The sequence below is a fragment of the Haliotis rufescens genome, unplaced genomic scaffold (assembly GCF_023055435.1).
Source record: "Haliotis rufescens isolate VD_foot unplaced genomic scaffold, xgHalRufe1.0.p SCAF_7, whole genome shotgun sequence".
NCBI classification, from domain to species: Eukaryota; Metazoa; Mollusca; class Gastropoda; order Lepetellida; family Haliotidae; genus Haliotis; species Haliotis rufescens.
This window is the reverse complement of record NW_025964361.1, coordinates 18,525,811-18,548,886: the sequence shown is the minus strand read 5'-3', so window position 1 is coordinate 18,548,886 and position 23,076 is coordinate 18,525,811. Positions and strand designations below refer to the sequence as shown.

At 40.5% G+C, this 23,076-nt stretch overlaps 1 protein-coding gene across 1 annotated transcript in view; it reads left to right on the top strand.

Moving 5' to 3' along the window:
• The window catches only part of LOC124113291 (von Willebrand factor A domain-containing protein 3B-like), a 464,410-nt gene that overhangs the window by 372,461 nt on the left and 68,873 nt on the right, over positions 1 to 23,076 (top strand). Inside the window, exons 25-26 of the mRNA XM_046473587.2 lie at positions 6,945 to 7,048; positions 10,605 to 10,645. Of these exons, the coding sequence (XP_046329543.2) occupies positions 6,945 to 7,048; positions 10,605 to 10,645 (145 nt within the window). The remainder of the gene's footprint in view (positions 1 to 6,944; positions 7,049 to 10,604; positions 10,646 to 23,076) is intronic.

Here is a 23,076-nt window from a genome sequence, read left to right as displayed (position 1 = left end):
CCATCTGCTGTAAAGCTGACATTAAGCCATTTGCCGTGAAGCAGAATGGATAAATTGGTTCCTGCTGTAAAGTGGGTAACCCTATCCTGTATAATTTGGGATGTATGCCAAATGTAACTTGTAATACAGTCCACCAGCACCCGGCCACCAGCACCAAGGTGTTTCCCCACAACCACGACCATTCGCGCTCATGTTCACCCACCATGTTACCCGTGTTGACCTGGGCATCCATCACCTTGGTCAGCTCCTCCCACCTCATGCTGCCCCTTGCCAACCAGAGACATCCCACCAGGATACCAAAGTTATTGTCCTGTAGGTGCTGCCTTGCCTGGGTCAGGAAGCTGGACCCCACCAACCATACTGAAAACACAAATCAATGGGAAGAAAACTGTTCTTGCACGGTTGGGAAATTTAAATCGTTGTAGGTATATGTATATAGCTTTTATAACATTCTGACCCCCACCTACTAAAGTGATGTATCAAATCTGAACTCACTCCATTACAAGCTGCTGTGCCAATCCTGAAGGAATGCGAAGAGTCTGCTGCTGTGCAGATGCCGCTTTGTGCCAGTGCCGTTTTTAGCACAGCCTGGAATTGATACCGGGTCAGGGGAGATTTATCAAAGTATACGAAGGCTTGAGTCTGACCCTGCGATCGTAGTGTTAGGTATGCTTTAATTGAAACCACTGGACACAGATTGTGGTCAGGTATTGCAGAAATGGAAACAACAATACTTTGTGACAGCCTGTCTGTTTTCGAATGCCTTAGTGTGCCTGTTACTGTCTTAGTAGTGTCTTTGACTGCTAAGAAAGCGCACCCTGGCTGAGATTGTTTGGTTTGCACGAGTTCACTCACCCGAAAGAAACTAAAGAAGGCCAAGCAATATACTGCTTTGAACAATCTTATTTCATAGGTAGGAGAACAGACAAATTGCAGGTTGTTTGCAATTACTTCGAACAGGTTTTCTGGTTTTCTGTGATCCTATCTCTCTTGACACTTTTGCTTACCTGGTAATCATTCTAGTAATAACAAAGTGGCCGGTGTGATCTACCATGCTCTGATCTACCTATGGTACGTTGAAATACCAGCCATTATACGTCCAAATACGTCCGGATACATCTGGACACTGACAGTTGAGCTATGAAATGTACCAGGTGAGTGATTGGAACCGGCCAGACAGGTTCTGTGATGCTCTGAAAGCTTGCAACGCTTGGGTTCTTGCCTGGTAAGTTGCTCACATGATTGCCACCAAGTATGGCAGAAGAAGCCTCTCTGCCTCAATTGTTAGCTCTGCCAGAGATAGTCTGGAAGTGGCGTGGATTGCAAGTTGGCTGCTGGAGCTGCATTGCGGAATCGTTCCCAGTGAAATATCGACAGGGAATCTGTGTCATTATATATCCTGCCTTGAACAAAATGTTGTTTTTGAGGCACTGCAGCACTATAGCTGCCTAATCAGTGACATGATTCTAGGCGTCTTTGAAGATGGTTTATTGATGATTGACACTACAGCTTGGTTACCACAAAAGAAAAGTACTTTCCTGTTACAAAGGCTGTGCCCCACAGACAAACTGACAGCACAATCGGAAACAGCTTCAGCAGTGTCATGTCACGAGCTCGAGTTGAGCAATCCCTCACCCACTCCGGGGCCAGAGACTGTTGCCCAGTTCCTGTTAAAGTATGCCTGTTATTGTGCTGGCTGCGTCAGTGAACCGCTGCAGCTATGTATTGTCAGCCCACTTTTGATTCTGAAAAACTGACACCGTTAAATCCCCCAAAGAACCCTAGCCATGCAAACCTCTATGTCCTCCCGAACTCCCTGCGCGATGTGAACATGGTGTGCTTGATGACTTACCTTGGCATAGGCATCAATCAGTCTGTGGCCAAATGGTCTACCCATGGGTATTGCTGGGCACATGAAGTTAAGCTTAACAGCATATTATGTATGATCATGGTGATATTTACAATCTTTTCCTGGGGTATTCTGACCTGCATCCTGTCTGTGTCGGTTTCAAGACGTAGGAATGTTAAGCAAGACGCAGGACCTACTGTCTTCTCATGTGCCACTTGAACGAGCAGCTCCTTGAAAGTACAGAAGCATGTATCAAGCTTGTCACCACACTCTTCGTCCCTGCAATTCCCCCAGTGAGAAAATCATTGAGGTCATGCATTAGCTTGCCGGTTAGACAACTTTTGCTGAACACACCATTGCAAAAAGGTGATGAATTTTTCAAACACTAAGCATGATATTGATGTAAGGGAGGTAACTCTAAACCCGGAAGTATTTCTATAAATAGAACGCAATGTTAACATAGTTTGGAATGGTTGTGTGAGTCTTGTGATGATGTCATGACAGTGATACCAGAGTTATTGTTTTGATCTTAACAAGTAAACATTGTTTGAGTTTACCGGCAACTTGAGTCTTCCTCCATTGTTAGTACCTAATACTGTGTCAGGGGCTGATATGGGAACTGCATGGGATATAGTTACATCATGCAAGGTGGAAAAACAGAAAATTTAAGAACACTGTTTCACTGTGGTAAAGAATTCAATGTATCCAGCTATAATTGGGATGGACTTATTCTCACAACTGGATATGAAATTTAGTATGGAAATTGACATTCTGTATGATTCTGTATGAGTAATACTCATGCTTCAGTGTCTCACCAACAGTCAGTGTGTGTCATGTGAACGTGGAACATTCAGTTAAAGTGCCACCCAGAAGTATGAATATTGTACATGGAACTGTTTCATCCTCGGTCTCACCAGGTATAACAGGAGTGCTAGAGTCAGCAGGCATTTTTGGATGTGAAAGTTTTGGAATAGGGTGTGGTCGAGTACTCAATACAGTGCGAAACAACAACAAAGTGCTACTTCACCTTACCAACCCCTACAATACCACAACAGAGTTAACTGCTGGATCGGTGGTTGCAACATTTTCACCCACTTCTGATGATTCACCTGTTATTGCAAGTCTTCAAATCAACAGCGACAAGGAGGCAAACAGAAGTATGAAGGTTGACGAGATGGCTCGAACATTGTCAAATAATTATCATGTAGCTGAAAATGATAAAAAGCACATCTACAAGGTAATACAAGATAATGGCGACTTTTTTTCAATGGAAGGTGAAACAGGCAACACAACCCTGATTAAACATTCAATACCAACTGGAAATGCAGCACCTGTGTCTCATAAACCTCGTTGAGTGTCACATGATGCGTTGAAAAAGATTTCTGAGTTTGTGGATGATGGCTTACAACGGGGGATCATCAGGCCAAGTAGAAGATTCATTCATGGATTTGCTGACATTGTGAAGCCTCTGACAGATTTGACACAAAAAACCATTGTATTTAAGTGGACAAATGAATGTGAGTCATCTTTTGTGAACCTAAAAGAGAAACTGTTGTCAGCTCCTATTTTGGTTGATCCTGATTTTACCAAGAAGTTTGTGGTTGAGACTGATGCGAGTGATGTCGACTTAGGGGCCATCCTCACGCAAGATGGGAGGGTGGTAGAGTATGCGTCAAGAGCACTGACAGGAGTTGAAAAGAACTATTCCGCTACTGAGAAAGAGTGTCTTGCCATTGTGTGGGTGCTGGACAAATTTGCTGTTTACCTTGAGGGAAACCAGTTTACGGTTATAACAGACCACAAGCCACTGACATATCTTCTCAGTCTGAAGGAGCCAAGAGGTAAATTTGCAAGGTGGAGGGATGCTCTGAAGAATTTTGATTTTATGATCTAATGTAGACCAGGCAAGGATACACAAGTTCCGGATGCACTGTCATCTATCGGGGATAAAGTTCACTCTCTTAGTCCGTACTAGTATAATCTCCCGTCTAGCAGATGACGCTAATCCACATCCACCTCAGACCACTTATAAAGCTGATGTTGGGTCTGGAGATACCTTGTTACGGCCTCATGTGCCTCCACCTCCCGTGGATAGCCAATGGGTTGTTGCCCCTCCATACACACACCTGGGCTATCATCACTGCTAGCATATTCACCTCTGGGGTCTCCTTTGTTGCATGATGTATGGTCACACATACCAATGAAGCCTCCCCAGCAGACAATACCCCCACAAGGCCCTAGTCCTAGGATAGAATTGCTTAAAACTTTGCCTAGGCCCTACGGGTCACTCTTCAGCTATAACCAACCCCAGGGTTCATCAACCTGTTACTCACAGAAGTTGCATGTTGTTACACGTCCGACTGGGGCACCATTTGAACAGACATTTACCCATGGGCATTCTATACCTGGGTACACTCCAACTGCTCAGCCTAGTCAATTCCTGAAATACTGGGAGCTCATGGAGCGCTTTTACACAGCTCGCCAGGAAATAAACGAGTATGCGCCAGCTTGGAGTTGTAGACTTCGTGACTTGATCTCAAAGATCAAAGTCTCAGGAATGCTCTCACCAAATGCTGCCATGACCTTGCTTCGAAGCCATTTCTGGATGGGGTTGGCCCAGGATGCTTTGAAGCAGGCAACTCGTCATCACTTTGACTCTGGTCTCGAGTACAGCAAACTGCTGCTTGCTGTACATGGGGTGGAGGAGGAACTGCTTACCCCTAAGGAGGCACATCAGTGTCCCGTTACCACTCCTGTACCATGTGGTCGTGAGATGGAGGATGTGCTCTCTAGGCTTTAAGACCTTAAGTCTATCAGGGATAAAGTTCACTCTCTTGAGCTCAGGTCTGCTCAAGCCTCCTCTTACAAACCACCCACCAGGAGTCAAGGCCAAGCTCCCTTCAAAGGTGCCGAAACAAATAAAACTTTAATAAAGCAGGTTGGTGATAAACCCCCTCCCCCACAACAATCATCAGTTCTGTATTGATTGTGGAAGGCCAGGGCTTAAAAGGGGTCACCAGCATTGCCCTGATTTAAACTTCTAAGAGTCCCAGTTATGGAGTGAACTGAGGACTCTAACAAAAGCTCTCAACAAAAGGTGCTTTCCAATGTAGTTGGGAACCCAAACAATGCACATGTGAAGGCTGAGGAGCACGCCTTTGAAGGATTGGCCAGTATCTATCTCTGAAAGCTTCTACAGAGCCTACCTCCCTCACTTGACACTCAACCAAATCAGCTCATTACTGGAGGTGCATGGAGGTATGTTGAGGCTACTATTGCTATACCCCCTGACTTCATGGGTCAAGAAGTGGAGGTACTCGCACTCATTCTTGTGGTGCCCACTACCGACTTCCCTTCTAAGGTACCTCTTATCCTGGGGACCAGCCTGGAGCAGGCGGCGGCATTACGGATTGTTTCCATGTATGCCAACATGCCCTAAATGGTAGGCTGAGAAGAATGTTTTACCACGTATTTACTCATATAAATGTGAAAAGCTCATGTCCATTGACCTATGTTAAGTGCCCTGGCGTTACCCTACTTGGCAAGCGAGAACCGCAGATTACCCGATGAATCCATCTCCATCTCAAATGCATCATAATCATCATGCGACTGTGCGCTTGACAACAATAAAGTCAAATCCACAAACTCACCTCTCCATACTTTCTCTTGTACAACTTGATGGACGTGAGCACTGAGCATCAGCCTGGAAGTTCAGGGAACCCCCTGTTCCAAGATTGGTTGACCCTGCACCTGACCCTGCGCGTGGTGTGATGTCACGGGAAACTCCCGAGTCTGCACTGCTGAAAGACAACACGTCCGGATTTCTAGCCACCACCGACGCCGTTACCCCGGAATTAAGTGTACTTTCCCCCTGCATGCCTGTTAAGTTCTGAGAAGTTTTCTTTAGCCATCCTCTTGCCCAGCATATCCAGGATGTTGCTGAGTTGGCTAGATATAGTTAGCATCAACAGAACAGGCAACACTACATGTTGGGGCTCTTCGATGTTGGCTCCTGTACCAACTCACGGGAGAACCCTTTGTATATCATCCGCATTACCTGCTTCAAGTAGCATAGGAGTGGCTATTTGCACATTTGGCAATGGGGGTCCGTTCAATGCAGGTCTAGTTGATCTCAATGTCTTATCGGTCGTCGCTGGACAGTTGGCTCCGTCCAGGGAATCTTTGCACTCCTGACGAATGAGGTGTCATTCCTAATAATAACCACCAGGGTCACCACCCTCAGTGAAAGGAGACACTCCACTGAGATGGTCAGCAAGAGTTAGTCGACAGCCTGAGAGACTGATAGATAGCATGTGATTTGAATTACTCAGGTGTTGAGTGGGTACATACAGTGAATTATTTGAGAAGTTTCAGATAGATTATTTTATTATGGCTAAGATAGTTACATTAAGTTAAACACAAAAAGGTACTGAGAATGTGTGTTATTGTGTGAAATCTGAAAAACAGAACATACAATTAAAGGAAGGAAGGGTGTTGTGTATTTGCTATGCAGGCATGTAGCAGTCTAGGGGAGGTAAATCGGTTTTGCTTCACTTGCTTCATGTGTGATGTATTCCATGTGCTAGCTGGCAATCAGCGATATTGAATGTCAAGTTCTTGTAACCATTATTGATTGAATATATGAACCTACTGAGGGACATGGTTGTCTTTGTTGACATTTTAAACTGTTGTCTACACATCAAGTTCACTTGCAGTGCCATGGCACTATTTTATTTTATTTTTCGAAGCCAGATTGGGAAATGTGTAGTTAATTGGATGTTTGCTAACATCCTGACTTTGTATTATCACAATGTATAAATAATTTCTAAATACCATTTCCTGGAGGAGTGTGCTATTCTGCAAACTGAAATGAATATTATGTTCAATACAATACAATTGTACAGAAAACCAAAACATTACTTGGTTTCCTTTACTTTTTGATATGTATACAGTTTGTTGTCATGAAAGCATGGTTGAAGAAAATCCTTTGAAAAATTATCTATACTTTTTGTATAAATAATTCTATAAGATTCATAAATTGGTTACTGAGTCAGCCGAACAATATACATCTTGAACCTCTTATACACCTTTATAGATAGTGACTATGAGACGACACTTGGTGAAGATCAGCAAAGAAAGATTTGACTTCACTGTGGACCACATCTGTCAAATGTTGCGTGAAGAAAATGGCATCTATTTGTAAGTATTCATCAAATGATGTTCACCTTAGACAGAAATGCTCCTAAAAGTCATCACTAATATGCCAGAGCTTACTTGATAATGACTGAAACAGTTCTTTCAGATGATACCTTGAACAAACATTGCAAGTTTGCTCAAATTTGATGGCCAACCATGTGTTCATGAGGCTTCGGTAACTATCAAATTGGTTTCCAGATTATAATTAAGACAAATTCAGTTTCTAAACAGGTCACATGTTTGCTAATATTCAGCAAGTCCAGCACCAATTCATGAGGGCCATAACACATATTAACATTTGCACAAAGTATTCCTGGTTATACATGTGAAATCATGCACGCAATACATCTAGTAGTTTAGGTAATTGGGGTTCTGCCGCAACACCACTGGAGCTAGATTTATATACCTATACTGCTACTACAGATGGAATTTTTTATGCAAAAATGATCATGCAATTCAACGATCGTCATGAATCGTATTAAAAGAATCATCAATATTAATTAATAATGGATAAAATTTACTATAGCCCATGAGGATATTGGAAAGGTATAAGGAGCAATACAAAAATTAGCCAACGCAGCTAAGGTATCTACAGATGTGGCCAAGGATTGGTTAAAGAAACAAGCGATGTGGCAAATATACTTACCAGCACCGCGTTATATACTGAGGAAGAAGTTTGATATTTTTACAACGAATGAAGTTCATCAGGCTGACCTCTTGTTTCTTCCCCATGATGAGGTAAGACGCAAAATAGATAAATACGCTTTAACCGTAGTGGATGTGGCTAGTCGATACAAAGAGGCTGAGCCATAAACCTCGAAAGATTCAACAGAAGTAGCTAATATAAACGCATATATAAACGCGGACCACTAAAATGGCCTAAGCTATTTCAAGTAGATCCCGGTCATGAGTTTATGGGATCAGTAACTAAACTGTTAACAAAGCAAGATGTTGACATCAGGCGTGGTGAAAAAGAGGCCCACCGTAGTCAAGCTATCGTTGAAAGATTTAACCGGACATTAGCGAAACGTTTGTTTGCATGGCTATCAGTATGGGATTGAAATGAAATCAGATTGATTAAGATCAACTGAATGGGTGACACGATTATCAGCTGTTGTAACAGTGCTGAATAATGAAGTAACGAGATTAATCGGGAAGAAACCATCCGATGCGATTAAAATGAAACCTGTGACTTCCGAATCTTCAGCACCGAGGAGAGGCAAAGAATAAAAACTCCCGGATAGAGTAAGCGTAAGATATTTATACCAGCCCGGTGAACTGGAGGGGGGCCTACGTCGTGCAACCGATTACGATTTGGTCCCTTTAGATATATAACATAAGTTGGTTGGTTACGAAAGAAGGAGAGCCTATTCTTTATTATCTTAAAGATGGACCAGGCAGGGCATTTGTACGAGAAGAGTTGCTCATAGTTCCCAACGATACAGTATTACCACCATAACCATAAGCATAGGTAGTTACACCATCCTTATCGATCCATCTCTTTGTATTTAAGGGGGATATTGATGTCTTGTTCATTCTTAATCCATATATTCTGTGATCTGATGGGTATTACAGCGTATGCTCACTCAATGATGATATTTTTAAGCCTTTGGGAGCTAGTCTCACACAAAATGAGTTGAATGGGATGCTGATTTTAGTCATTGGAGAAGATATTATAATTATTACCCACGTGGTGAAGATACAGGTGGTAAGATACTAAATCCGTACGTCACACGTGTGTCGTACAAGGTTGACCTTGTTTTATTCATTTTGATTGGATAACCGTGACCTCTGTCACACCGGGACTACTGTTTTCATTCATAAAAAATCGCGAGACGTCATTCATTTTGCGATTACAAGGCAGAACTGAAGAAATTCATGAGAACGAGAGATATTTACAAACACTTTATTAAACCAAACAAGATAGTCACACGCATCAAATTCGGTTTGCATTCTATATAAGTTATGCATAGAGCTCCTACAGACATATAATTGAGCTAGATCTATAAATCGATTTACAATGTACGATACGACTGCCGATCGAGCGCGTCCCTTGAGCGTGACGCACCCGACCATTTTCGCAACTTTCAATTTGATTTAACGTAAAAGGATAAGCGTGGTGAAATGAAGTCTGTTTAAACTATCTTGACAGATATCTAGACTTACTTGGGATGATCCGGTTGTGCCATCGGTGTCCCCTTTGAAGCGTATTTTGTGGCGCTGTTTCGGGAGGTGTTGTTCATGAATGAACGAACACTACAGCACGACCAGATCACTTAAAGGACTGAATATCGTCATTACCCCACCATATGTGATGATGGGTGAGGGACATCAATTAACTAAGATAATGAATAGTGGGATCGTACTCGGGGCTTATATCCCATCAAAACGAAAAAGTGTGTTAGTCTCTCCCCTGCCAGAAAACCCAGGTCATATGTTATTGAGTCGTCCGGCATCAAAAAATGTTAGTTTAAATTGGGTTACTGAATTCAATGATATTAAAGATAACTTGAAGGATATATCCGATCATTCTACAATCATTATTGAAGTCTTGTTTGGAGATGCATCGGAAGATGCCTTCCAGGTATTACCAGGTCTATCAATTAAATGGCTCAAGCAACACGAGCGTCAACGTTGCAGTATTATTTATGTAGGAGCATCACCCGTTGCAACCCTTAAGGGGGTCCAAATTATTAAAGGTGATAGCATTTCTCTTACTAAGATATTTATGCCGTATGATATACATTTAATAAGGTTGATGTATACTCTCAAAACATTGAAGCAAGACCAATTAAAGACTATTATATTATATACTATTACACTATGAGTTTATATCCGGCGCTCGAGGATGAGTTTAGTTTAGTGTTGTCAGAACTCACCAAATATAACGCAATGAAGCAGGAGATTCGATCAAATTATCGTAAGACCAGTGGTATTAGCTAAGACGAGAAAAAAAGTTCATAGAACAGGGGAGACAACAAGCGCGTCAATTATTCTGTGCCAAAACCAAAGAACTGGTTGGAGATTAAAAATAGATTGCTTCCTATCGTTGGATCGCACCGCATAAAAAATCATACATTCATTTAAAGGAATGCTTACATAAATATATAATAATGGAGAATTACAAACCAATAAAGGAAGAACTCGAAAAAGCTATTGAAGCATTTATGCTCAGGGACAAAATATCAAATGGAGAGAATGATCAATGATGTCAAACTAACCAAATACGGTCATCAATTGTTTCTTTCCAATTACCAAGAAGAGTATATAGTCTGGTCTCCTTGTAAAATGAACGAAGAACTAAGTGAAAATGTTGAATATCACTTTGTTCAAAATAATGGTATGTGTATGAGTAAAAATAATAGAAGAATATTTTCATTACAATTTATTTTAATCTCATGACGATTGTTGAATTGCATCATCATTTTTGCATAAATAATTCCATCTGTAGTAGCAGTATAGGTATATAAATCTAGCTCCAGGGGGTTTGCGGAAGAACCCCCATTACCTATACTACTCATCTGCTACTGACAAATAACATGTCTTTGGTTTCTTTCAGTAAAATTCAACAACCTCCAGAACCTGATGTTAAAATCAGTGGTATGTACCCTCTTATGCAAATCTAGCACAAATCAGGCTAGTTACATTAATCAAGTTCAACACATATTTCATGCAGTCTATGCCACAATCGAACACTTTGGATAACAACTGTAACTGTAACTTTTGGCTTGCCTCCAACCATAAGCGATTGTCTATACCAGCAACAGATTGGTTGAAATTAACCCTAAGTTAAGGCTAAGGGTGAGACCTGACCCCTCTCTTTGTCACTTGGCCAAGGTCACATGAAATGGACACATGAGGATGGTTTAAAAAAGTTTATTTTCTGTAAAAGATCTATATCAGTCTGTCTCTCAAGGAAGAATGTCTCTCCCCAGTGGTGGCATGACAAAATGTGAAGGAAATACAAATATAAACACTTCATATAAATTAGATGTGACTATGATCGAGTGCTTTTGGCAGCACACATTCGGTGTGATGTCGCAACACTAAAAAGGTAAAATAATTCTTGCGAATACTCTTCCTCTGTTATATCATTGCCATAATCCTGTATTTTGGCTGCAATCACACTAAAACTAATATCTTAAGACTTTCAACACAAGACCTCTTCAATGTCAACTGTACACGACTAGTCATACCTGCAATAGCACCGAGCAATTACAGCTCTTCAGTGTCCCAACCTCTTTACTCTGTGTGTTAGAGTGAATATCAACTTTTTAAGTCTCGTTCTTTTTCCAGCGCTATGAAGTTTTCACACTAGTTTCAGTGTTTTCCGATAGTTAGTTACATAATGATTCTACTAATTAAGTCGTCTTCAGTAGGTTAGTTACAAGTTATCATGTAAATAACGGGTTGGGAGGTTTGTTGTGATCCCGTCATGGCGTCCTCAGCCTCCCCCACCATTTGCAGGAAGTGCGGTCAATTCATGATATCTGGAGCTCTGTACACTCTTGCTGAAAGTGCTGAGATGCTGTTTGTATGGAGGAATACAGATGTGATCAGTGTACTTTTCTCACCAAGTCGGCCTTCTAAAAACTAATTGGACTCCATTAAGAAAGCAAATCGAAAGGAAACGGTGACAAAAGAAATAGACACAATTATGTCTTTATCTTCTCTCCAGACCATACCTATCATAGATCCACGGCCTACCCTGTGATACTTAAGACTCCTTCCCTGCCTGAGTCAATCAAAAGTCAGCCATGGAGTCCCTCTTTGAATCACGCCAGTCTGCATTTTCAACCGAGCTTGAGCAGCTGAAACAATGCAGAGAAGATTATCCTCAGAAGTATCTCCAACCAAGAGGCCGCAGTCTCATGGAACATACCATCTGTTAAGGGATCATCCCAACCACCACATGGATCCTGCACAGATTCTTAGGGCAGCAAATCATCATCTGTTTCTGTGTTATCCCGGCCACTACATGGACCCTGCATGGATTCTTAGGGCAGCAAATCATCATCTGTTTCTGTGTTATCCCGGCCACTACATGGACCCTGCATGGATTCTTAGGGCAGCAAATCATCATCTGTTTCTGTGTTATCCCGGCCACCATATGGACCCTGTACATATTCTACGAGTAATTGGTCATCATCCATTATCAACACATGATCTGCACAGAATTCATGTAAGAGCACGGTTTCTGCCACCATAACCAGTAAGGATGCAGAGATCACCGTCATCCAGAAGTGGTTATATTGACAGTCAGCCTAACCGTTTAGGTACCATTAGGTGCACCACGACAGCGCAAGATAAAGAAAAATATGTGCTCTCAGTTATATAACTAAAAATGATGTATTCACCATGACTGCTGTTCCACTACTGAACATTTTCACTACATTGATGAAGGAGTACGGGTGATCCACTCATCAAAATTTGCTGTGCAGAGAAAAAACAGCAAAAAACACAAGAATGTGTCATGAAAAAGGCCACTAAAGTTTTTTATCTGACATTGAACTTTTGATGTGGTCCCTTACCAAAAGGCCCTTCTTAAGTGTTGAATAGATGAACAGTAGAAAATAACTAATAACTGAATTTTAGTTATCTAGTCACTAGGGGTGTCATGATAAATCAAAATATCGAGATATTGCTATTGGTAAGCACTTAAAATCAATAAATTGATTGTTAAATTGGTTTCCGATCAATAGTATTGATTCAGTTAGGAATATCGATAGTTTCGATTGTATTTACCATATCAATAAAATACATGCAATGCTGTTCAAATTTGTTTCTTTTGATCATGAGTGGTAGTAATTTACACATGGTAATGTGGAAGTTTCTTTTTCTTAAATTATTAGTGTAAAGAAAAAATAAATCTGTCTCAATATCTCAAACTTTACTTTTTATTTGTTTTTATGGTTATCACATTCAAAGGAAACTTCAGTTCCAAGGTTTAATTCAACTCTAAAATCCATCTAAAATCATACACTGAAAACTATTGATACTTATCCTATAGTTGCTTGCAATATCAATAGTTATCGCAATAGCTATAAGTTCTTTCAATATCAATAGTTATCGCAAGAGTGATTTCCACACCAATAGTCACCCCTACTAGTGACTACATGACCTAAGTGCTAGAGAATAGACTCATTTGTAAATCTTATCTTGACTCTAGCACACACAGGCAAGAAGTGAGGTTTTCCTGCCTTAACAAACTGAAGAGCTGGATCCCACATGGTGGAACTATTATCTTGACAACTAGTTGTATGTGATTGACAGTGAAGAGGACTTCTGTTGAATTTTGGGGGCGGTCGGGTAGCCTAGTGGTTAAAGCGTTCCCTCGTCACGCAGAAGACCCGGGTTCGATTCCCGACATGGGTACAATGTGTGAAGCCCATTTCTGGTGTCCCCAACCGTGATATTGCTGGAATATTGCATAAAACGTATTGCGGCGTAAAACCATACTCACTCACTGTTGAATTTTGACGATTAGGTTTGGTGTGATTATAGCAAAAGTACAAGAATTATGGCAGTGATGTGTAATAGAGCCGAGAACCTCTGTCACATCTTACACAGTCCAGTCATGTGTTTTTCTTTGTTTTCATTCAGATGAGTCTACAAATTTAGATAAACATTCATCATAACACGTTTAACTTTTATTGAGGAAATATCCTAAAACATGAAAAACTATTTCCATTTTCGTATGTATCCTACACGTCCTGTCATGGAAGCCCTACTGAGGGCTATACAGTCAATCTGATGGGTGAAAGTGATATTGTCCTGCACCTCACTCTCGCAGTTGTAGTAGTAAATTAATATAATTAGACAAAACCTATATGTAAAGTGCACCGAAAGGCATGCATTGTGCCCGTCTGTTCATATTTCAGAATATGTGCATTTGTTTACAAATGAGAAAAGTCTGGTCACGTGATAAGCCTACTCTAGCGGTGTGGTCACTGGAGCAGAAACGGAATAAAGCGAGCAGAGCTGAGTAAGCTCGGGGGTTATCGGCTATTGTTTACAATCAAAGCTTCAGAACGGTTGCCAACCTGTCCCTTTAAACTCACCAGAAGGGTGTTATTGGGCACTATAACATTCTTTTCTAAAAGTATTGGGGATATGCTTTATATATAGGCATTGTTTGGGGTTGGGTTCAGTTGTCTTTTCCCACAAATGTCACTAGGAATGCATTTGTCATAGCTACATAGAACATGTTAAAATTATATTTTTGTCTTCTAAAGGAAGACTAAAGGAAAATATATATGTTCTCTGCTTCATAGAGATAGTATTTACTCCTGAACATTGTGTTCCTCATAATAAAGAAGTTGATGACCATAAATTCTTTTCCTTATATACCTATATGTGTCTTGAGATTGAGTCCACAGTATCAGCTGACTGTCCATTTTGAGGGGGAGCAGCTATTTTGATCTTCTTGTGCACATTTTTTGTTTGTTTCTTTGTATATTCTATTTTTTGTTTGTTTTTTTGTATATTCTATAGGGCTTAACCAAGCATACCCAGAACCAGTAATGAAAGTTGTATGTAAACTAATGTCCAAAAGAAACGATACCATACATTTTTCTAAATATTTTATTATGAAGAGTTAATTTTCATCTGAAAAGGTACTTTTGCCTATCCTATGTTCCAAACCAAACGTATTCGGTCGAAAAAACCGGGAACATTTGATCAATTGAGAAAAAAAGCGTGAAATTTGCCCAAATGACTTCCGTCCCGTAACACGAAATGCACGTGCATATCTTCTGTATAAAACTGCTGACCCGACACGTTGGGATCACAGCAACAAAAAGCACACAAAAGAAATGCCACGTTCGACAGCGATTGAGAGAGAGAGAGCCGTAGGAATGCTCCAACAGGGAGCTAACGCACCGCGATGTCGCCAGAAGGTTAGGATGCGCGTGCATAACCGTCACCAGGTTAATGCAGCGGTTGCGTCAAACAGGTCGGCCAGCAGACAGGCCGAGAACCGGGAGACCACGGGTGACCATGCCTATTGAAGACCGCCACATCCGGGTACTTCACCTTCGGAACCGCTACGTAACGGCACGGACGGCACAGACGGCACTGGGACAAGTGATTAGTCGACAAACCGTGTACAGGAGACTGCGGGCACATGGTATCCAAGCACGTCGCCCCTACCGCGGAGCGTTCCTGACACCTCAACACCGACTCAACAGACGGATATGGGCCAGGCGACTTCGACGGTGGCAACGGTGGAACTGGGCACGTCTGACGAAAGCAGATTTTGCATCTTCAGGGACGACGTCTAGCAGCGTGTGTACCGAAGAGTAGGTGAACGTTTGGCACCAAACTGCATCCATCAAGTCAGGCCATGGTTTGGGGTGGAATCTGTGGTGATGTCAAAACGAGACTCGTCGTTATTCGAGGAAACCTGAATGCCCAGCGTTATCGTGATGACATCTTACAACCAGTTGTGGTGCCATTCATCCAATTCAGCCTAATGTTATCATTTTCCAGCACGATAATGCGAGGCCTCACACGGCAAGGCTGACCCAGAACTTCCTAGCAAACGCCAACATTCACGTTTTACCATGGCCGGCATGTTCACCGGACATGAACCCAATCGAACACATGTGGGACATTCTCGACCGCAAAGTCAGGAATCACCCTGTGCCTCCAGTTAACCTCCATGAATGGCAACGCATCCCCCCCAACGTCATCAGCCCGTAGACGTAGGACATTACCGGTACTAACATGACTTTGAGACGTGTGTTGTGACATTTTCCACACTTGACTCATCAACTGTGTACAAATGAAATTTTCATTTTGGACCCCCCGCATCTTTGCATGTCTGTCCTCATGATTGTAAAGGATTGATTACAATGAATTTTTGTGTACATACTCTGAAAACATTACTCACAAGTCATATACCAATTTGAAATGTCTGTATCTTTTAGTTTTTTTGTAATGTCCTTTCATACATGTGGTATCGTTTCTTTTGGACATTAGTTTACATTTGTAGCTTTTTTAATACTATCTATGTATTAATTTAAAACTTGACCTTCAAAGTGACATTGACCTTCAAATGTACCTCCTAGGTGGTTTAAATAATCATTGATTTTAGGCAAACCTTCAATAATATCCTACATAGAAAAGGTATTTGCAAACAGTGACATATATGTGTTGTATAAATCTATTATAAATGAAATTTGCAATGGGAAAATAAAAATTGCACATTTTGACAAAATGAGGGTTTGGGTAACATATTACCTATTTTAAAAAAAATCATAAATGCTATGTGGAATATGAACACTGCCGTCTCCTCATACGATGTGGTGGATCATTGAGATATCAAATGGCTTGGTTGATAATACTAATAATTCATTCATTCCAGTAATTGGAAAATGAAAATAGAGCAAATCTATTTTTACTTATATCTCAATTTGTGAGAAGCTATAATTAAATAAATAATAATAATTCAAGTCTACTATGAACTTTAATGGTGTGTTGCTTTACTGTCCAAAAGGTTCAGCAACCACAAGATGCTAAAAATGCTTGGAAAAAAAATTCATTTAAAATAAATCAGAAGGTTTTACTTGGCCTGGCATTGAAAGACTTATTGACTCAATCAACACTTTGGTATCGGCTCTTGTTGGAGCTCAGTCACAAACACGTACAAACAACATTGCATGGTGTAGGTACAGCATTTGATACACAAAAGCAGTCTGCTGCGAATGTAGAGGATGCTATTTCATCACCCATTGATCCACCTTTGGCTATTAAGCGATATCGAGATGTAGGCTACTACAGTATGATGGATCTAAAGTAGACTACCAGTGTCTTTTTGGAACAGGCCCATATATGTCACCAAGTAACATGAAACTTAAGATTGGTGAAGTGGTAGGTTATGATAATAAAATTGTAATTGCTACTGATAAACAAACACTAGGTATCAATTCAGATCTCGACACTGACTTATTAACTCAACAAAGCACAGGCAAAACCGGAATAGTCAAGCCAGTCATCAAATCATGTGATTCACTTAACAAGTAACAAAACTCCACCATCACATATTGTGACTCAAAATCAACAAACTTGTTTTCACTAAGCCAAGTAGCAGTCTTAGCTAATAAATTTAGGAGCCAGGATACAATACTCCTTAATATACCAGGAAGTGCAGATGCAGCTTTCCCTGCAAGGTTTCCTAGAGCTTCTCCTAATGACTTAAAATGCTTTTTTATCCACTCTTTTACACCATCCTTAATGCTAGGTGGTGTAGTTGGTCTAGGCGGTGTAGGCGGTGAAGGTGGTGTAGGAGCATAGGTGCCACCACCAGTTAAAGCGAGAACCAAACTTGATACAATAAATCCCAATGGGGTTAAAATACTGGTAGTAGTTATCCCCTGTTCTCTGAACAATATTTTAATTCTTTTGGCCAGTGTAGTATCATTATTGAGGACTTGATCAATAGTTTCTCAAAATTGACTGATTTGTGACCAAAATGCTTCTCTAGATCTATTAGTTGAAGCCACTTCTAAGCAGACTGGTCTTTCGTCTTCTAAATTCCGCAATATTTCAGCAAAACAGCAAATACTGAATTCGTCCTCTGCCTATGTAAGTTTTGTCTTCTCATAAGCTGTCATGTTCCCGAGGCAAGAGAGTTAACTGACTTTAAAAGATCCCCGCATCGTTTTCATTGCCTTGTCCAGGCTTCGTATTTCTCTAATACTGTACTGCAAAGACGGTGCCTGTAATTAAGAATAATCATAGGTAGCCAAGATTTCTTCAATCCCATCTGAAGTCTCTTTAGCATATTGTGGTATGTCTTCCAAATTATCTTGATCTATGTCAGCCACTGTTGCACCAAGTCAGTTCACACTGTTTGAAGAACCTAAGTGATCCTTGCAGAAAGTTTTGCTTGTGAGCTGTCATAGTCTACAAGACCTAATTCATTGTGAATAAGGATGATCCAACCACCACGCCCAGCTATTGAAGAAAATGCTAGGGGTTTCTGATTACAATCATTCATAACATCAATATCTGAAGAGCCACGCAGTCACAGTATTCTTTTACTATCTATAGTCACAGCCAATAGGAGTAACATAATTCTTGTGAATCCTCCACCTCTATTACATCTTTGCCATCAATCCTGTATTTTGGTTTCAGTCACACTAACTAATTTTTCAGATTTTCAACAGACATCTTCAATTGTCAATCACACAATTAGTTTTTCCCAAAATAGCACCATAGCCACCCAAGCTATGACGTGCACAATGGCGAGAATCTCACTTCTTTCCTGTTTGTGCTAGAATCAACACCTAGTGTTATAGTTGTAACTATCTAGCACTTGGTAGTAGTCACATTAATCTAAGATTATTGTAATAGTTTTCTATAAAACAGACACAGTAAGTCAATATTAATAGCTGCTAATTGGAGTGACAATCGCACGCACATGAGTATAAGCTGGTGTGGATGTGAGGTCGTAATGGAGTCTCCCTCTACTCCTGTTTGCAAGAAGTGTGGTCGGTTGATGATCGCAGGAGATCCTCGTAGTAGCTGCTGGAGGTGCAGAGAGGCGATATGCACAGAGGAGGCAAGATGCGAGCAATGCACCAAAACATCTAAGAAAGCCTTCGTAAAGTTAGCTGAGGCTGTAACTAAGGCTAAAAGGCATGAAGCGGCCAAGAAAAAAGTTGAAGTCATCACGGCAGCCGACACCGATCAGGCCTCTGATTCTACCCCAGCGTCTCCTACACATACTCCAGCAGAAGAATCATCTCCTGCTCTCCAGCAAGAAATGATGAAGGCGATGTTTGAGACACGGTTCTCAGGCTTAAACAAAGAAATGGAGATTATAAAGAGTAGACAGACAGTATTGGCTAACAATAGTCCCCTGGTCAAGAGACCGCATGGGGGACAGCCATCTGTCTTTGCAACATCCACGGCCGTAGGGCCTACCCCAGCCACCCAGGTAAAAGCTCTGAATCTTTATCCTTCTGTGATACTCGGTCAGCTAGATCTTCGCTTGGGTTCTGTCAGGGTACCGCAAGGCCATACTCTCCAGCTAATACACGGTATTGTGGCCGCACAGACTCCACGGTTAACCTTCCTACTGTCCAGCTAACCGACCTACCGTATGATTACCATTAACCGACGGTACGCAAGCCAGCCGCATAGACCACACGGGACCATGCATCCAGTCGACCGACTAGCTAACCTAGACAAGGATTACCATAGGGGCTCGGTTATACACGGGCAGTCATCACAAGACGCACGAACCTTACCGGAATCCTGGACACCAGTGGATGATGAACCGCATGGGGGAACACATGAAGTGTAGGGACTGTTACAAATATCCACACCCCCAAGGAGGTACCCACGGTCATTCGGGGGTGGAATCAGAGTTTTATGAAGAGATTGATCAGGCTGACGATTCACCCCAGCGGGATTATATGGAGGGACATACATTTGTGGAGTTATATCACCGTCCTTATGCATGTACTCCAACCTCCTATGACAGAAAATTTGCCACCTAAGATGCCGGAATATGGGGGATGTCATGCTCCTACATCATCTCCATTTTTGTGTGTGTTTTTTTAATAACGAAACAACTTGACAATGGATCTTCACATGTCCAAGAGTGAGATCAACAAACCCGAACATGTTGATGTGCACTAAAATAAAGTTAACACTACATTTGTGATTTATAACAAACAAAATATAATTTGACCAAGAGAATGGGTCACTCATCATCACAGTAATTCTACAGTGTATTCGTTATTTTAAGCTCACCTCCCAAAAAGCGGTTATCTCATTTTATATTTCACAACTTATCCATGAAAGAAATATTATAAGAATATCGTCCTTTCCACGAGTCCTGCGGGCCGCCATTTGATATGGTCATGTGATATGCAAAATACCAATGTAAAAAGTTCAAGAAGCGTCTCCAGTAACACTGTGAAACAACGTGACAGTGGATCTTCACATGTCTGAGAGCGAGATCAAGAAACCCAAACATGTTGATCTGCACTAAAATAAAGTTTACACTAGATTTGTGTTTAAATGCAACTAATTAGTCCTGTTTTATGGTTAGGGTAGGCTAGTTTAAAAAACTTTTGTGAAACATATGAGACTGATACACCTGTATCGACCAAACAATTTGTATGATATGTACTCATGTTGGCCATAACAAGGTTTTTTTGTCAAAGGTGCAATTAAAGAGACACTGGGGATTTCACTCTGTTTGGAGTTACTATCCAAGGCAAACCTTACCTCCTGTTTAGCCATATTCAAGATGTAGCAATATACTATGAAATAACCAAAGGTATAGAACAAAGTTATCAACAATGTAAGCAATATTTACAATCTTTGATGAACTTGAATCTCCTGGAGGAAGCTGTCTCTTTCCACTGTTCAGTCTTGGTGTTGATGCTGGTTCACCATAACATCAGTAAACTGATGTGTTCATATAGCAAATCTATGATGCACTAGGTCTCTTGGTCGAAATCCTAAGGATTCTCCGCCAACTATCATGTTCTGACAAAAAGGGGTAGCTTAGCCAGGTAGAACAAGAGACAACTAGTACAATATACACAGATTTATTTTCATGAACATCATATGTATAAGTAGCTAAGAAATATATACAACAATGGTGAGCATACATAGACTTCCCAGGGACCAAGCATGTTCCTAGGAAGGCGAGAGAAAGTCTGAAGACACTTACTTACTTTGGAGATTTAACGTGCGCTTTCCGACTGCAAGCATATGTCGCACACAGGCCAGGCCAGGCCATTGAATGTGTTTCCGAAAAGGGGAAAAGTGAGTTTGTGCAACCCAGGAGGGAGGCTTTAGTGGTTGCTTATATAGTAATTTTGAAATTTAGAGATATGGAATGAATGCCAAGAGTGGGTGGAGGACGAACTAAGGGAGCTGTCTGTGTTGGGTGGTTGTTAGATTAGGTAGTTTATAGAAACGGGCTCCGCCCGTCCGCCCGTCCGTCCATCACGTTTTGTTTCAGGTGCATAACTCAGAATCCATTCAATATTATTTCATGAAACTTTGCAGGTCTGTCAAGTACATGCTGAACTAGTGCCTTTTGCTATTAAGAAATTTTTATTTTTTTACGTTTCCATGGAAACAAGATGGACTTAGGCTCTGTGAGGGTAGGGTTCGTTTCTGGAGCATAACTCATAAACCCTTCAATATTTTTTCATCAAACTTTGCAGGTTTGTCAGGTACATGCTAAACTGGTGCCTTTTGCTATTTAGAAATTTTTGAAATTTTTATTTCTTTACGTTTCCATGGCAACAAGATGAGGTTCTGTGAGGGTAGGGTTCGTTTTCGGAGCATAACTCATAAACCGTTCAATATTTTTTCATCAAACTTTGCAGGTTTGTCAGGTACATGCTGAACTGGTGCCTTTTGCTATTTAGAAATTTTTGAAATTTTTATTTCTTTACGTTTCCATGGCAGCAAAATGGACTTAGGTTCCAAACTCTTCTTTTTTTTACAGTTTCCATGACAAGTTCCACCTCGGTTAAAAAAGGTTAGGGTTTGTTTAGATTTAATTATGTCATAAATTCTGCAACAGGGGCGAGGGATATAGCCACATTAGTGGCAAACTCTTGTTCAGTTTGGTGTGGCCTGTTTGTAGTTTAGTAATTATTATGTCGATTTTTTTGGATGGGTGTAGTACTTTTCGTTTATTTATTTATTTTTTATTTTTTTGAGTACTTTCCTGATTTGGCTATTTGAGTTTTGGTATTGAAGACACTCCTTCCGGACCAATATTTATACTAACTTATATGTGATATACCATCGGTTTGGGTAAGTTGACCAATCACAAGGTTAGGTTCTGTTGACCAACCGTATTAGGGATTAACATTTATTTGAATGTTATAAGGTTTGCAACTATTTGGAACCTTAAGATGTGTATCCTTTGAAGCTAACTAGCTAGCAGGTGACATCTATTGTTTTAGATGATTAACACTAGGTAAATTAGGGTGCTGTCTAGACTTATTGAATACAGAGGTAATTAAGTGGTAGAGACAATGTTATTTTAGGGTTATGTTTACTTAGTTGGATTATGGGGATTAAGGTTTGTTTACATTGATACTTAGACACCCGAATTAAGTCATAGCTTACATGGCATTTAGATTAACAATATTTCAATAGGGATAATTATTGCATGTTTTGGTTTACGTGACAAAGTATTTATGTTTTAATATTTAGGTGATTTAGGGTTATGTTTACTTAGTTGGATTATGGGGATTAAGGTTTGTTTACATTGATACTTAGACACCCAAATTAAGTCATAGCTTACATGGCATTTAGATTAACAATATTTCAATAGGGATAATTATTGCATGTTTTGGTTTACGTGACAAAGTATTTATGTTTTAATATTTAGGTGATTTAGAACATTGCAAAATTATATTTTGCTATTTTGTGCATTAAAGTATATTTTATGAATAACTACCATTAAAGGTTTTCTAACAGTTGTTTTTAGTATACAGCATCATTACAAAACTTATGTACATATCTAATGCCCATGACAGTTCCCCAGACTATTAACTCTACTGATTGAAGAACCTCTCCAGTTACCTCTCGTCGAGATCTGTTACGACAACCCAAGTCCAGCAAATTCTGACATGGGACGATAGGAGGCTACAGATCGGCTCTTCACTCTGTACTTCAACATGAGAGACTCTAAATTGGAAACCATCCCATTCTAAGGCGACACTTTTTTTATTTCTTGGTTTATGGATTTCAAACTCATTTCAAAAGTGAGGCAGGCCAATTAAAAAAAAAAAAAAAAAAGCCTCTCACATTTTTTTTACCTGAATTTTGTCCTAAAAAGTTAGGTAGGTAGGTATGAAAAAAAATATCCTGGCGTAATAAAAGTAAAATAACTCAATTTTTCAAGAACATTTTATTATATCCCTGGCACTCAGCTTGTGCAAGGATGGCAACATAACAATATTCATGTCATGGGTGGAAATGCATGAAAGACGCTGCTATTTTGGCAGCATGGGCAACGTTAAACTCTTTCAACACCA